Below are 15,437 nucleotides of genomic sequence, written 5' to 3'. Positions count from 1 at the left end.
TGAGCTTTCGAAACCTTGCAGAGATGTACTGGGAAGTTGGGGAGCTACTGCTGGACACGCCTGATGGATTGGATCTGGGAGGTCTGGGCATGCGAACCCCACTCTCTCCAGTGCTTGTAGTCTCCACCGTGGTGGTCAAACTCCAGGACGTACTGGTAGCCACGGTACCCGGGATACTGGTAGCACACCCAGCTGGAAGAAAAGGACCAAGAGGTAAGCAGGGGGGTTACAGGGTGTCCCCCTCCCACCGTGGTGGCACAGCGATGGCAGCGGATTGTCCTGCTGCTCCTGGTCCTTGGCCTTCACTTACGCGCCACACTGGATCTTCATGGAGCCCACTTCGTTGTTGGCCCAGCCCATGGCCTGCAGCGAGGGGTAGTCATCAGCAATCTCCCACTGGCGGCCGATGAAGTTGTCTTTCTCGAAAATGGTGATCTTGGATTCCTTGTGATTCTGAGGAGGAGAGCAGGGGCTGAGGGGGAGGTGGTGCTCCTGCCCCAGCGTGGGTGGGAATGGCAGGGCTGTCACTCCCTATGGCATTACCCAGAGGGTTTCCTGGAGAGGGAGGTGTTCAGACCCTGGCTGCTTGGAGTTTTCTGGGTGGCTGGGAGGTATCAGCTATGCCACAGCTACTGTCTCAGACTGGCTGTCCCCTAGCTCTGGTCATGTACGGCTTGACCAGAAATTCCCTCAAAAACTTTAAAAAACAGGACACAAGGAGCAAATCCTGCTGGGATTGGGGGGAAGCGCTGAGCCTGCCCCTGTGTGTGGCATAGCTGTGTTTTCCCTTCCTAACCTCACTGCCATGGCCTGGGACATTTTAACAGAATCAGAGGCCCGTGGGACACTCACAGCGGAGCAGACGGGGCGGAAGGACATCAGGCGCTCGATGTGGTAGGCGTTGCTGCCGCTCCAGGCATCCCAGCGCGGGTACTCTCCCCTCTCCAGGATGAACTGCTGCCCACAGAAGCCGGTGTGCTCATAACCGACCCAGCTGCAAAAACAGAGCGAGGGCTGCCAGGCTTCCTGCGGCAGCTCAGGGGCTCCTGCTCGGAGCTAGCACAGAGGCAGGATGTAGGTGCAAGGAGGAGGTTGGGGTCTGGCCTCTGCCCACACGTTGGGAGGAGAGGAAGCGGTGCTGGATGTGGGCAGAGAACCCAGGGAGTGTGAAACTGCATCTGGTGCTGGGGAGGCATCCCCACGGCATGCCCGGCTGCAGTGGGAGATGGGGAGATCCAGGGGCCCATCCTGCACAGGTCGTTCTCCCCCTGGCTGCTCTGTCGTTATTTATGCAGACCAGCATCGCTTCAGGATGCCCCAGCTGCCCTTCTCTCCCAAAGGCCTCATTTCTTACTTGTTTCCCAATTACAACCTGACACTGCTGGAAAGACCTGAATTCCTGATGTCCAAAGCAGGCAGAGCCCATCTGGCTCTGAGCAGAGAGCAGGGACCTATGGCCTTTCCCCTTTCTGCCTTCGCTGAAAGCAAACAAGGAGAGGTGAGTGGGATGCCTCCACCCTGCAGGACACATTTTGCAAGCCCTGGTGCTGCCCACACAGCACCTGCCTCTCTCCAGGGTGGGGACATCCCCTTAAGGAGACTGGGGACAGAGCCTGGGCTGGGGGTTGGACGGTGGGTGGCACGGGCTGTGCAGTGCATGGATCCCTTGCTGATGGGGTACAAAGGGTGCAGAGGGCCTGAGCTGGGGTGCCGAGGGTTTCTTGCCACTGACCCAAACTGAGCCCCAGTGCCATGTCCTGCAGCCAGCCTGCCCTGTGCAAGGTGAGCAGCCTGATTAGGAGCACGTCAACTGGAGCAGGGAGCTGATTACGGCGTGAGCACGCATGCTGCTGTAATCCCATTAGCATTACACGTCCTAAAGATAGCAGCACAAATCTAGCTCGTCTGCTCCCCGCCCCGGCGGGATGTGCACCGAGGGGACCGCTCCCGACACACGGCCTCCCTGAGCTGCTCGGGAGGTGCCTTGCCTGTGCCAGGGAAGATTCCCGCGCGCAGGGAGAAGCCCGGCTGTGCTCTCTACCCCTCTCAGGACTGGAGAAGCTGCGGGAGGGTTCTGCCCTGGCCCTGGGAGCTGTGCAGTGCAGGAAAAGCCTAGGGCAAAGGAGGGCAGGGCCCTGGGGTGAGAGGTGGTTCTCTAGCGCTGGTGCTTCGTGGGGTTACACAGACATGATGGGGACCAGACTAAGCTCAAGAGCCACTCACTGAGCACTGACCCTCGCTGCATCCTCGGGCAGCTCCAAACCTGACTGTTCCAACACTGCGGGAGGCAGTTTTGGATGATGCCGAAGGTGTTGCCACTGTCCTCTGGCCCTCTCCCTCTATCCGTGCTGCCCAGAGCTGGCAGCTCTGCCGCGGCAGGGTGGGATCCCCCCATGCCTGGCTTCCCTTGGCTGTGGTGCTTGGCTCCAGCCAAGCAGAGCGGGGACAGCTGGTCCCACTCCATGCTTGGGCACCCCTCTCCCAGCCAGCCCGCCTGGGAAAGCACCCCCTCCATGGCAGCTGGGTACTCACGCGCCACATTCCACCTTCAGGGAGCGGATGTTGTCGAAGCCACATTCCATGATGTTTGGACAGGCCGAAGTGAACTCCATCCTCTTGCCCTGGAAGTTTTCTTGGTCGTACACGGTGATCTGGAACGGAGAGCGAGCTGCCGAGTTGGAAACTGCCCCGCAGTGGCCCCAGGCAATTCAGCGCCTCTTGGAGACGGAGGGTGGCTCCGTCAGGGAGAGAGCCAGCGAAGGCTGCACCGGGCACCCCTCTGGGCTGGGACACAGCCCCGCACGCCACCACGTCCCTGCACTGCTGGCCCCGCGACGCCCTGCCTTGGTGTCGGGGGAGCCGCAGGCTGGCCCCCGCTCCGCTCTCCTGCTCACCCCTGCGGAGATCAGTTCCCGGGGCAGCGGTGCCGTCCGGAGAGAGGAGCGGAGCCGTTCTGGGACGGGCGGGTGGCAGGGCTGTGGCTGGAGGTTCTCCCGGCCTCGGCTCCGAACGCTCTAGGGCAAAGAGGATTAACGGGGGAAAGGGCGAGGGGCACCTCCCCGGGGGGCTGCGGCTGGCGCTCTCCTCTCCCGCGACAGCTCCAGGCTTCGACGGGATGCTTCTCACTTGTGCACGTGTTTCTCCACTCCCTCTCGGCTCCCTCCTCGACCTATGGCCCTGGGGCTTTTGCCAGACCCCTCGGGGCTGCTCCCCACCTTGCTCCACAGTGCCCACTGCTCACCCTGTCTGCATGGACAGGGGAGGGTGAACAAGAGCCAGTGGCTTCTGGGGACTCTGTAACTGCCTGTCACCGGATGCCTGGTAAGAGCAGGGCACAGTTGGCCCGGGATGCTGTGAAGACCCTTATGAAAAACACCCGGGAGGTATTTGAGCAGGCAGGAGGCACATTCCCATGGGCAGAGAACAGGGGTGCCTGTTTCCTGTGCTCGTCTCTGCCTCACTGCCTGCTGTGCAACTTTCGTGGCCCTGGAGGACAGGCTTTGCCCTTCTCCCTGTTCCCTACCTGCACACAGGGAAAGGCGAAATACAGGGGATGCAAGGACGTACCTTCCACGGGCCCATGGGAACAGGCAGAGGGTTTGTCTGAGCCATCTTTGCTGCTGGATCGGTGTCTGGAGAAAGAAGGAAAAGCCATTTTTTACTGCAGCATGTTCCTGTGCATCCCTGCTGCCCACTCGCGAGGCTGGGGGACGGCCCTGTGCCCGCCACCCACAGCGCCTGTTCAAGGACAGCTGCCCCACTGCTGGGGACAAGCCACACCAGCCTCAGCGAGACCCTCCTGCCAGCCCAAGGATGGGGAAGGGGGCACAGTAGGGGGCTGTGGGACACATCCAAAGCAGGCTGCTCCCTTCTCACTGCTGCGGTGCCCCTTCCCTCCTCCCGGCCATGGCACGGAGCCTGTGTGCCCACCGGGGCACAGTGCCCGATCCCCCTTTCTCCTTCCCCGAGGCCAGACCACTGCTAGGAAAAGCACCCCTGAGCCAGAGCAGGGAGCTGCAGCGGGCACGGGCTGCCCTGTGCCTGGCAGTGTCCAACAGACCTGCCTGCTCCCCTCTCCCTGCCCAGTGTCCCTTGGGAGGCACAGTGGGCTCCCATGGACAGCCCTGGCTAATGGTGGGAGATGCCAACCAGCGTGCCGTGCCGGTGGGTGCCAGGAGTGGGGTGCCCTGTTGTAGAGGGGTTCTCACCCCCCCCCCCGGCTGCCAGCGGGGACGTGTGAGCCTGTCTTATGCCATGGGAAACAGCGGTGGTCCCTCTGGGTGTCTTTTGCCACCAGGCAGGAGGAAGGGTGTCTGCCCAGCCGGCTGGCAGCGGAGGGGTGAGGTGGGAGAGGTGCGCATCGGTCCAGGACTCACCTAGCTCAGGCGGTTACTGCTGCTTCGCCCATGTAATGTTTGCCTACTTCAGCGGCTCAGCTTTTATAGGGTACTGCTGGCCGGGAACCGGTGCCAGCGTTTGCAGAGCCGTCAGCACAATGCTTGCTCTGGCATTGTCCTGCTGATCCCCAGAGATTTCAGCTGCTCATCCCCATGGTCTGAGCCACATTCTTAGGGAAAAAGAAAAAAAATTTGATAATAAAAAAAAAAAAAATAATCGGGGCGGCTGTTTGCACAGATAATCTTGGGCACAAATGACTCAACGATTTGACCGCGCTGGCATTTTCCAGGGGCAATGCACCGCGCCGTCACGGGGTGAGCCTGGGGGCTGGCCTGGCCCTGGCGCCGGTTGGCACCGTGGGGACGGTGGGGACACCTCCCCATGAGACCCCGCGGGCGGTGGGCTCACAGGGGAGTGTCCACCAGGCACTGTCACTTTGCCTCACCAGCCAAGGCGTGTTCCCCATCACCGCGTTGGTGCGAACACCCTCCTCCCATCACCGGCGAGGGAGGCTGGAGGTGAGAACTGGCGTGGCCCTGGCAGACACATCCCCACAGCCACGCCGAGCCCCAGCGCTCCACACAGCAGTGCCACAACCACAACCCCACACCCAGGACGCCTGCCATGACCGTGGGGAGGCCTCGGCCCTGCGGTGACCACCGCCACCAGCCCCACAGCCCCCTTCTCATGCGGGGCTCCCGTGGGGCGGGCACCGCAGGCCCTGGGGCACCATGGCGGGCACAGCCCGGGCCGTCGGGGGTCACGAGGCGAGCGTGGCGGCGCGGGCTGCTGCCTCAGCGCATGGCTGCCGGCACAATGCTCGCCCGCGTCTGACTGCCCCTTTTGTCTCCCCGCTGGGCAGCCGCGGCCGCACAAAACAAAGCGCCCCGTCAGCGCTGCCTGCGGCATGGCCTGGCGCCCGGCCCGGGGGACCCTGCGGGGACGCGCGGCGGGGTGGCACCCGACCAGACGGGCCTCGTGGGGCTCAGCGGGGTTCTGGGGGACCCCTGCTGCGGGCAGGGCACTGCCCTGATGGGGGAAGCTGGGGTTTGTGCGGGTCCTTCCCTTCGCTGGCTGCTGTGGGATGGGGATAGGGGTGGGATCGGTGTCACTGGGGGGATCACCGTGACACAGAGCCGTGGGGCTGCACCCCCAAGGCCCGGCACGCCGGGTGACTGTACCACCACATCCCAGCAAATTTGGGTCAGGGAATGGGAAGGGCAGGACCACCTGCCCTCTGCAAGGATGCCAAAATGGGGGGCTGGTGGTGGGATGCTCCTGCAAAGCGTTCCCAGCACCTTCCCTGTGCACCTGCTGTGGGCATCCTGGCTGAGGGGAGAGGTCAGCTTGGAGCTCGCCCTCCAGCTCACTCCAGCCCCTCGGACATGCCCTGGTCACGGCTCCGGCCACCCCGGAGTGTGGAGGCTTTGGCAGGAGCCTGGTGCCACTAGAGGGAGAGCTCAGCCCGAGCAGGATGGGACACCATCGGCGCATGCGGGTGTACCGCGGGTGGGTGGCACTGCACACCCCTCTGCACCCCACACAGGGACCTGCCTCCCCCTGCAACAGGAAAGCTGTTTCTGGCTGAAAACCACCCCGGAGCAAAGCCTGGAGCTGGCAGCCGAGCCAGGGGCAAGGTGGGGGGAAAGCATGCCATGCACAGCCCACACCGGGCGTGGCCGGGGATGGGTCACTCTCAGCAGAGAACAGGACCCCGATATGGCTCAGGCTGCTGCGAGCCCCCCCAGCTCCTGGCCCTGCTCACAGTGCTGCTGGGGCAGGTGTCCAAGGACCTGGGGGCACAGTGGCAAGTGCCTGAGGAGCCGATGATGCTGGCGGGTCCACAGGTTGTCCGGAACAACTGGTTTTTCTAGATCCAAGAGACTATAAAAATGCAGTGACCTATTTAGGGAACCCCGCGGTGCTGCAAAACAGATGCTTCCCCTCCCAGCCCGGCTCCGGGCCCTTGCTCTGGCCAGCCATCCACGCCTGCCAGGGGCACGCAAAATGCCCCTGGCACCGGAGCTCTGTCCCGCTTGTCCATAGAAAACCCTGGGCAACACAGAGACTTTCCTTGGATGTGGGATTTGCTGGTGCCTGAGGAACCCCCTGCCAGGGAGAGCTGCTCAGAGCAACCCAACCTGTTTCTGGCAAAGCCCGACGGGATCATGTAGACAGGAACAGCTGGTCAGCTTACTGGAAAACACGGGGTGTTTTAGCCCTGGATATGTGGCAGGAGAGTGGCCCCAGTGGGTGGCTGCTGGTGGCAGGGCTGTGTGACACTGGGGACCCCGTGCTGTCCCTCAGCTCAGCAGTTCCAACCAGCACCAGCCCATCACCACCTGCCCAGCGTGATAAGGAAGCAGGAGCTGCCACAGGCTGTAACTGGCTGTTCACCCACCTGTGCCAGCGAGCAGGGCAGAGTTACAGCCACACAATGTGTGCCCTCGCCACCGCAGCTGGAAAACCCTCCTGAAAGTTCAGACGGGCTCTGCCGCCCTTCCAGATCACTCGACCCCATCCCTGCTCTCCGGATGGCTGCGACTCCCTGTGCTTGGTGCCACGTGCCTGGGACAAAGGACAGTGTGACAAAAGCAGGCGGCTGCGCTCGCTGCCGCCGTCCTCCGCCCCTGCAAGGGCTGCATCTCCTCCACTCCACTCCTCCCTCGGGCCAGGGCCCAGCACAGGGCTCCTTGCTCAGCTGCCAGCTTGCTCTGCCATGCCCCATGTGTCCTGCTCTGCTGCTGCTGTGGGACCATGTCCTGGGCACAGGCTGTGGGCTGGAAATCACAGCCAGCTTTACCATTGCAAGGGAGCAGGGCTTATGACACCCAGAAAGGTGTGTCCCAAGAGTGGCTCACAGGCTGATGGTGGGAGAGCCAGGACCACAGGACTCAGCCAGCGATGGTAGGATGGCAGCAGGGGTTTGGAGTGAGTCCCCTGGGGTACCTTGTGACAGGGCACTGTCCCTGTCGTCTCTCTATCCATCCTGATCTTCCCATCAGAGATTGAGCACTGCCTGAAAAGTGCTTTTGGAAAGAGCTTGTTAATGCCTCTCTCTGGGGCCCCTGTTCCCAAAGCCCCACTCCAGCTTTCCTGGGACCAGTTGCTTCCACGCCCGATAGGAAGGGAGGTTGTCCCAGCACTGATAAGGCAGGGCTTATCCTGAAACCATCTGTCCCAGGATTCTCGTTGTGTGTGACCAACCCCGGAGTGACGTCCCAAAGCTGGACACCAGTGGACGGGGTGTAACAAAGACTATGCTGCTCTCGCTGCTGGGTGTGCTGGGAGATGCTCATTGTTAACCACGGGCGGTCTCCTGGACAGAGCAGCAGGGCACTCTCGCACTGTCCTCACAGTCAGTCCCTGCAGGCTGACAGCCCTCGCTGGGGACAGGTGCTGCGGGAGAAGCTGCAGAGTGGCTCTGCAGGCAGCTCTGCCATGGCCGGCTTTGTATTCCCCACACTGGGGCCAGCGGGCACTGGTCACCCTGCTCTGGCCAGCAGCCTGCAGCCTTCCCTGTCTGGATCCAGTCCTGTTCCTAATGGGATTCTTCCAAAAAGGAGAACCCCAGGAGTGCGTGTGTGCATTGTGCGATGCACGGGGCTGCGTGTGCACCAGTGCGAGAGCACAACACGTGAGTGTGCGTGAGGATCGGGCCGTGTGTGCGTGCGGGAACTGCCAGATGGACGGTGTGTCACCGTGTCACACCGGGGGTGTGCGCACACACGGTGTGCGGGGGGGTGCGGGGTGACACCCCGGTTCGTGGCTGTGGGGCGGGGGGATTGCACCGATGCGGGGTGCGCGCCGGGCTGCGGGCGCCGGTCCGCACGGGGGTTGTAGCCGGGTTGCGGGGCGCAGCGGCGCTCCCGGGTGGGCAGGGCCGCCGCTCCGTTCCGTGCCGACCGGAGCCGCGCCCGGCGCGGCGGGCGGCGCGCGCACAGCCGGCAGTGCCCGCCCCGGTGCGGGGCCGCCCCGCCCCGCCCCGCCCCGCCCCGCGCCGCCGCCGGGGCCCGGCACCGCCGCCGCCACCACCGGGCCCCGCTCCGCCGCCGCCGCTGGGTGAGTACCCGCCGCCATCCCACCGGGACCGGCCACCGGCCACCCGCACCGCGGCCGGGGCACCGGCACGCACCGCCCGGCGCGGGGCGGGCCGCGGCTGCATCGCCCCCCCGGCGGGCCGGGCCGGGCCGAGCCGAGCCGAGCCGAGCTCAGCCGTGCCCGTGCCCCCCCGGCGTTGCACAACGGCTGTAGATGGGTGGGTGGGTGGGTGCCGACCCCCCCGGTGCCGCCCCCCGGTTGCGGGGTGTGGGTGTGAGCATGGCCCGCTCTTGTCTTGCAGCGCCTGTGCAGCCCCCGGTGTCAGGCGTGTGCGTGTTTGCATGTGTGTGTCACCTTGTGCGGGGTGTGTTTCTGTGTGCGGTGTCCCTGTGTGTCCCCCCTGCAGGGTGCCCCATATCAGGTGCTCCGTGTTGGGTACCCCGGTACCCGCTGCAGGGCTCCCCAGGGCCAGCCCTGCTTGCAGGGAGAACCCGCTGGCCTGGGCCTTTCCCACACCACCAGGGAATTACATCCAAAGCCATTAGCCTGGCTCGCCGCTAGCCACATCGCTGCTGGGGCCGGTGCCGCTGGCACCTGAGGCACTTTTTTTGGAGTGACAGAGGTGGGTGGCCCTCAGCAAGCTGCTGTGCTGGGGGTGGTGGGGGCTCGCAGGGCTGTGGCTACTCCAGCGCCTGTTAATTTTCCCAGAGAGGAATATTTGGAGCATCGGGCAAGGGCTGGGATGCACATCCCTAAATCGTGTGGTTTCCAGCCGGCCTGTGAGATGCAAATTTTCTGGTCAGCCAGTGCCAGAGCTAAACTTAGGGCAATTACAGGAAAGTGTGGGCACATGGCAGTGTGTTCCTACACCCCAAGGCTGGCCCTGGCACTCCAGAACTGGGGGACCCCTGCCCACTGTCCCATCCCAATCGGGAGCTGAGCATTCCCACCACAGCTGCATCAGCCCTGGACTTTGCCCACTGACAAGCTGGGGCTCAGCCCTTCACCTTTGCCATGGGCTGGGCCATGCAGGGCGTCAGGCTGTGAATTTGGGGCTGGAAAAGGGTAATGAGGGAGGCCTGTGCTGAGGGGGCTGTAACCCACCTGTCCTCCCTCAGCTGGTCATGGAACCATCTCCCACCTGGCAGCCCAGCCGGGATCCTGCCCCACTACCTCTGTGTTTACCCTATAAGACCTCTCAAGCTGTGTCATTTCCTGGCTTTGGGGCGAGGCAGATGCTTGCACCCCCTGCACCCTCCTGGCCCAGAGTGACCCCTCACAACCAGTCTGGGTCCCCTTTGCTGTTGGACATGGGGTTCCTGCAGCAGGAGGGCCTGAAATCCTGCTCTGGGGACAGCCTGTTGGCACATCTCATCTGTGACTCAGGTAGATCCGGGATTGTTTTCCTCTTGACACATTCCAGCATTGTCTGTAAGGGAAGGCACTGCAGAGGGTTTTGGAAACCCCCTAAATTTCCTTGTTTCATGGAAAACTTGTGTCCAGCAAAGAGCCATCACGCAGGTCAGCTCCCATTTGCCCTGCATGGGAGCTGGCCTGGCCGCTCGGAATTGCTGCCAGCAGCTCCCACTCCCTGGCACAGCATCATCCCTTCCTGGCTGGGCGCAGCCAGGACATGGGGTACCCCAACATGGTGTGCCCAAGCAGAGGACAGCCACCAGCTCCTGTGCCAAAGTGGTGTGGGAGCACAGCCCTACTGCTGGCATCGGGGAGCAGAGCAGGGAGAGCAGGTGACCGTGAAACTTGCTGTGCAGGTCCCTGCACGGGAGCGTGTCGGACGAGATTGCGTCTCGAGCACGGAAGGAGTGGCTGGGAGTTTCAGTGAACGCCTTCCTCCCTGCCTGGAACTCTCTGACGCCCTGGCAGGGACACGGGGGCTCATGGCTGTGGTGGAGGGAACATGGGGGAAGGTGCATCCGGCTCCTGCTTGAGTGGCTCAGGGAGGACGTTTGGCTTGGGGAGCATTGAGATGCATCTCTCTTTCTGCCATCTGGCCCTTCCAAGGTGACATCCTCATCTTTTGCCAGCCCAGTGTCACACAGCAGCATCCTCGCGTGCGATCCCAGAGCGCAGCCAGCGCCGGCGGGCGCCTCTCCCTTCCCTGTCACGGCTCGTGCACGCTGCTGCCCCAAACATGCCTGGCCAAGGGGAGTCCCGGAGCGAGCCCGGGCTGAGTCAGGGAAGGCGCGTTGGGGCTGAATCAGGAGCAAGGAGACGCTCGGCAGCCGCCTCCTGCTCACGGCATGGGGCTGCACCCATCCGTGGCAGGAGCTTTCTTGGGGAAAAGGGAACAAACCACAATTTCCACGTGGGCTGGGGAGACCAATGCAGGGGGGATGCTGCGGTCCTTTCCCCAGCCCACAGAAGTCCTGTCTCCCTGCCCCACTGCTGCCTATTGTGGCCCTGAGTGGGACACACGTGGCTGCGGCAGTGGCCGCCAGTGCTGCCTGATTAGCGATGCGGCTGGGAACGCTGTTCCCCCTTTTTGTTGGGCATACAAAGGCTGGGAGGCAGCCTGTGTGCCGGGAGAGAAACCACCGAGGACAAAGAGCGCGCTGGCTGCCTGTCTCCTGGCGCTGAGGCTCTAACCAGCACCTGCCTGATGAGTGGCTCTGCTCCCAAGGGATCCCCGGGAAGGGTCCCAGCAGCCCCTTCCATGCCATGGGGTGAGCACTGGGTGCTCCCAGGGGTGCAGCCCTTTCTACAGCTTCAGGGATGCCCAGGCTGCTGTGGTACCAGTGGTACATGTCACACAGAGGGGACAGGAACAGGTGCAGGTGGTTCCCTCCCTGCCTGTGCTGAGGCCTTGGCACCCCCAGGATGGTACGGCCATGGGGCCCTTTGTGACAGCACCTGCTGTGCTGTCCCATGGCTCGGGTCAGCGATCACCCCACAGCCAGCAGTTCTGGGAGAGGAGAAAGGAACTGGTTTGTTTTTATGTGTGTTGGGGTCCTGCCCTGCCCAGGTCCTGCTCTGGGTCTGGGTAAAGCCCCAGGTGCTGTGAAGAAGGCAGAGCAGCCAGAACCCCGGGGCTGGATGATGTGGGCAGAACTGTGGCAGCACCTCTGGCCATGGCCAGGAGCCTTGCAGCTGCAAGCCTGACCTTGTCCCTCGGGCTGCTTCCCCTCACTGCCTCAGAGGTATCACACACCCAGGGCCAACACTGTGCCATGGCTTTCTGAGCTTTGTCCTCACCTGCCCTGTGGCCAGGCCTCTCCCGTGCACTGTGTGCTTCTGCCTTGGCCCCGAGGGGCATCGAGGTTCAGGGAGTTCCCTGCCATCCCTGTATGGCTTTGCCTAGGGGAAAACAGGTTTCCCTTGTCCCACTGAGTGTGTTCAAGGGCAGTGGAGACCATGTGCCCTTGCAGGGAGATGGTCCAGGCAGTGATGGTGATGCAGTACTGATGCTGTGCTGGAGCCAAGGTGCAGCTTGGCACAGCACATCCCTGCACCCCAGGCAGAGCCCACACTGCCACCATGGGCAGCGCTACCCATCCCAAACCTTGTCCCCACACCCGTCAGAGAGCTCTAAAGCAGATGCTTCAAACGTGGGGAGCTTTCCTGTTGTCCTTTGTGCTGAGGTTAAGTTCCTGTGCAGTTTCCTGCCCTGTTATATATAGCTGTCAGCCCGTCCCACGGGTGCTGCCAGCCGCCTGCTCCACTTTGGAGTTGTTTACCGGCAGCCCAAGCGCTCGATGGAGGTTGGGGGGGGGGCTACCAGTTACCCCAGGGGCAGAGGAATCCCATAGCACCCCATGCAGGGTGAGACTGTGGATGCCCCCAGGCACTGGGTGTCCCCAGACACGGGGTGCACATGGGGTTTTCCAGGAGGGAGCTGGGTTTTCTGCCCCGCCGTGTTTTTCCCACTGGAAGCTGGGTGCTCCCCCCGCTCTGCGCGGGATGCCCGAATGAAAGAGCGACTGTTCCTGGAGGTCGCCGGCAGCGTCACGAGCCTCTACATCGCCCTGGCTAAAATTAGACACTTATCAGTGTTGGGAGGGATGTGATTTTACAGGTTCCTGTTTATTAGAGCAACCTTTGCTCCAGGCCGTGTTTCCAGCTCCTCCCTGGTGGGGACACTGCCCACGGCAGTCCCTGTGGTTTGCGGTGGCCAGAACCAGGATGAGCAGCAGAAAGGCCTCTGTTTCCTTGACAAGGGGCTTTTGAACAGCAGGCAGGACGCTGGTGGCTGGATGGGATGGGGGTTTTACCCTGGGGAGTGTCCGTGCCGGCAGTAACTGCTGCAAAAGCTACCAGGATATTTTCTTTCCTGCCCACTCGTGCTGCTCCCAAACAGCTCCTGAGCTGCTGAGGGCCTTGCCTGCAATCAGCCCCGGTGCCAGGCACTGCCAGGCTTCTGGGCTTCTTTTGGGGTGTCTCTGGGGGTACAGGACCATCCCTGTTGCATCCCTGGGGCTTGGTGCCCAGCCAGGGCAAGGACACATTGACTGGGGCAGTCTCAGCCCTGTGGTGCTGCAGTCCCCGGGGAGGGCAGGAATACTGGGGCATGGCCCAGGGGTTGGGGGTGGCAGCTGGGGTGACCAATGGGGTGGATGGAGGGTGGTGGGTGGGTGTTGGCCGTGCTGCTCTCTGATGGCACCCTTCCTGTCTGTCCTGCACAGGCGGCCGTGCCGTGACCAGCACCCCAACCCAGTGCCCTGCCGTGGGGGCAAGAGCACCCCGAGCCCCCCATCACCATGTTCAACCTGATGAAAAAGGACAAAGAGAAGGATGGGACCCGGAAGGAGAAGAAGAAGGAGAAAAAGGAGCGAATGTCAGCAGCTGAGCTCAAGAGCCTGGAGGAGATGAGCATGCGCCGGGGCTTCTTCAACCTCAACCGTGCCTCCAAGCGGGACTCCAAGACCCGTCTGGAGATCTCCAACCCCATCCCCATTAAAGTGGCCAGTGGCTCTGAGCTGCACCTCACAGATATTGACTCTGACAGCAATCGGGGCAGCGTCATCTTGGACTCGGGCCACCTGAGCACGGCCAGCTCCAGCGACGATCTCAAGGCGGAGGATACCAACTTCAAGGGCTCAGTGCTGCAGCGGGCAGCCAAGTTCGGCTCCCTGGCCAAGCAGAACTCCCAGGTGATTGTCAAACGCTTCTCCTTCTCCCAGAAAAGCCGGGATGAGAGCACCTCAGAGACCTCCACGCCCTCTGAGCACTCGGCAGCCCCGTCCCCCCAGGTGGAGGTGCGCATGCTGGAGACCCCACTCGACAAGCAGGGGGTTCCCCCCGGACAGCCCTGCGCCCCTCTCACCACCTCCCTGCGTGCCAGGGTGCCGGAGCTCGTCGGCAAGAGGTTCCCTACCGAGCTGCGGCTGCCCGCCCTGGTGCCCCCCCAGCCCCCCACCCCACGGCAGCTGGAGCTGCAGAGGCGCAACACCGGCGATTTCGGCTTCTCCCTGCGCCGCACCACCATGCTGGACCGCGGCACCGACGGGCAGGTGTACCGGCGCATCGTGCACTTCGCCGAGCCCGGAGCCGGCACCAAAGACTTGGCCTTGGGCTTGGTGCCGGGCGACCGGCTGGTGGAGATCAACGGGCGGAACGTGGAGAACAAATCCCGGGATGAGATCGTGGAGATGATCCGGCAGTCGGGGGAGACGGTGCAGCTGAAGGTGCAGCCCATCCTGGAGCTGAGCGAGCTGAGCCGCTGCTGGCTGCGGGGCGGCCAGGGGACACGCCGTGCTGCCTGGGATGTGAGTAACGCCGGCCCCGCCACGGGCCCTGCCGGGCCTGCGTTCTGCCAGCGCCAGCGTCCTCGCGGGGGTGTTTAGGTTGGCAGGGGCTGTGGGAAAGAGCGGGTGCTGGGGCTGCTCCGGCCAGGAGTGATGCACAGGGAGGAGTGGGAGGCTGTGGCTGGGATGCAGCAGTGGTGCATCAGGTCTTGCAAATCGTCACTGGTGGGTTTTGCCCCCCAAGATGCTCAGGGTGCTGTTGGGTTGGGTCTGCCTCCTGCCAGAGGGGTTGCAGGAGAGCCCAGCTCTGCATTGCCTGCGGGAAGTCTGTCCCCATCTCTTTGCTGACAGAGCACGGTCCAGCTGAGAAGGGAGCTTTGCTCCTCACTGCCAGGAAATTCCAAAGGCTACTTTGCAGAAGGACACTGCCTGCTCCACTGCCCACGCTGGCGTCCCCCACTGGGATCCTCCCCGGGGACTGGGGCAGGCACACAGCGTGCCAGGGGCCGGGAGCTGCTGCTGGTGTGCGCAGCCCTGCGTACGCGGCTGCTGCTGCTGCTGCTGTATAAATAGAAACTTAATGGCTGGGTGACCCACATCCCTCACGCCTGCTGCCCTCCACTGCTGACCCTGCCACAAGCTAACCAGAGTCCTGACCAGCCGGCAGCAGAGCCCCCTCAAGTGCCAGCAGCCTGCAGGGCTGGACCCCCTCCACCATGGCACGGGATGCAGCAGCGTGGCATTGTTTAGCATAAAACTGGACTTGTTTAGTGTGTTTTTAAGCCTTTCTTAGGGGTGGAGGATGCCTGTGCCTGCAGAGCAGGTTGCTTGCACTGGCGAGAACCACAGTGAGCATGGCGAGGCCCTGTGCCTGCGGGATGGTGGCCAGGATGGCGTGAGGGTGACTACGGGGCTCCATGCGCTCCTCGAGCAGATGCCGGCACCGCGGGGTGGAGTCTGTGCCAAGCCACAGCGGTGGCTTCCCCGCAGCTCCTCCCCGGAGCCCTGCAGGCGTCACCGGGCAGTGCTGCCTGGATAACCCCGTGTGGACACGGGGCACGGCTGTGACCCTGGCACGGAGGCAGGTGTGCGCTGGATGTTGGCACACGGGGCCAGCGAGGCGTTTGTGCCTTCCAGGAGCGCAGGGCTGGGCTGGGAAGGGAGAGAGGAGACGCCGGTGCCGCTGGGACTGCATGGGAGAGGCTGCAGCCTTGTGCCGGAACGTGGTGTGGTTTGACGGCATCAGCCGGTGGGAGCTGGCCAGAGGGCTGGCACTGACCGTGTCGTGGGGTTGCC

At 63.3% G+C, this 15,437-nt stretch overlaps 2 protein-coding genes across 2 annotated transcripts in view; one reads left to right on the top strand and one right to left on the bottom strand.

The window, feature by feature from the left end:
* Window positions 1-44: 44 nt before the first annotated feature.
* Window positions 45-4,408, bottom strand: CRYBA1 (crystallin beta A1). The gene is given in 8 exon segments (XM_069033432.1): window positions 45-192; window positions 311-453; window positions 853-994; window positions 2,533-2,651; window positions 2,895-3,014; window positions 3,568-3,632; window positions 4,377-4,389; window positions 4,391-4,408. Coding segments are annotated over 8 exon segments (768 nt in total).
* A 3,985-nt stretch (window positions 4,409-8,393) lies between these two features.
* The window catches only part of MYO18A (myosin XVIIIA), a 36,171-nt gene continuing 29,127 nt past the window's right edge, over window positions 8,394-15,437 (top strand). The window contains exons 1-2 of the mRNA XM_069033647.1: window positions 8,394-8,460; window positions 13,080-14,162. Of these exons, the coding sequence (XP_068889748.1) occupies window positions 13,155-14,162 (1,008 nt within the window). The 5' untranslated portion in view covers window positions 8,394-8,460; window positions 13,080-13,154. The remainder of the gene's footprint in view (window positions 8,461-13,079; window positions 14,163-15,437) is intronic.

This window comes from Aphelocoma coerulescens, chromosome 19 (assembly GCF_041296385.1).
Source record: "Aphelocoma coerulescens isolate FSJ_1873_10779 chromosome 19, UR_Acoe_1.0, whole genome shotgun sequence".
Taxonomy (NCBI): domain Eukaryota; kingdom Metazoa; phylum Chordata; class Aves; order Passeriformes; family Corvidae; genus Aphelocoma; species Aphelocoma coerulescens.
Note: the sequence above shows the minus strand (reverse complement) of the source record. Positions and strands in the feature narration are given on the sequence as shown.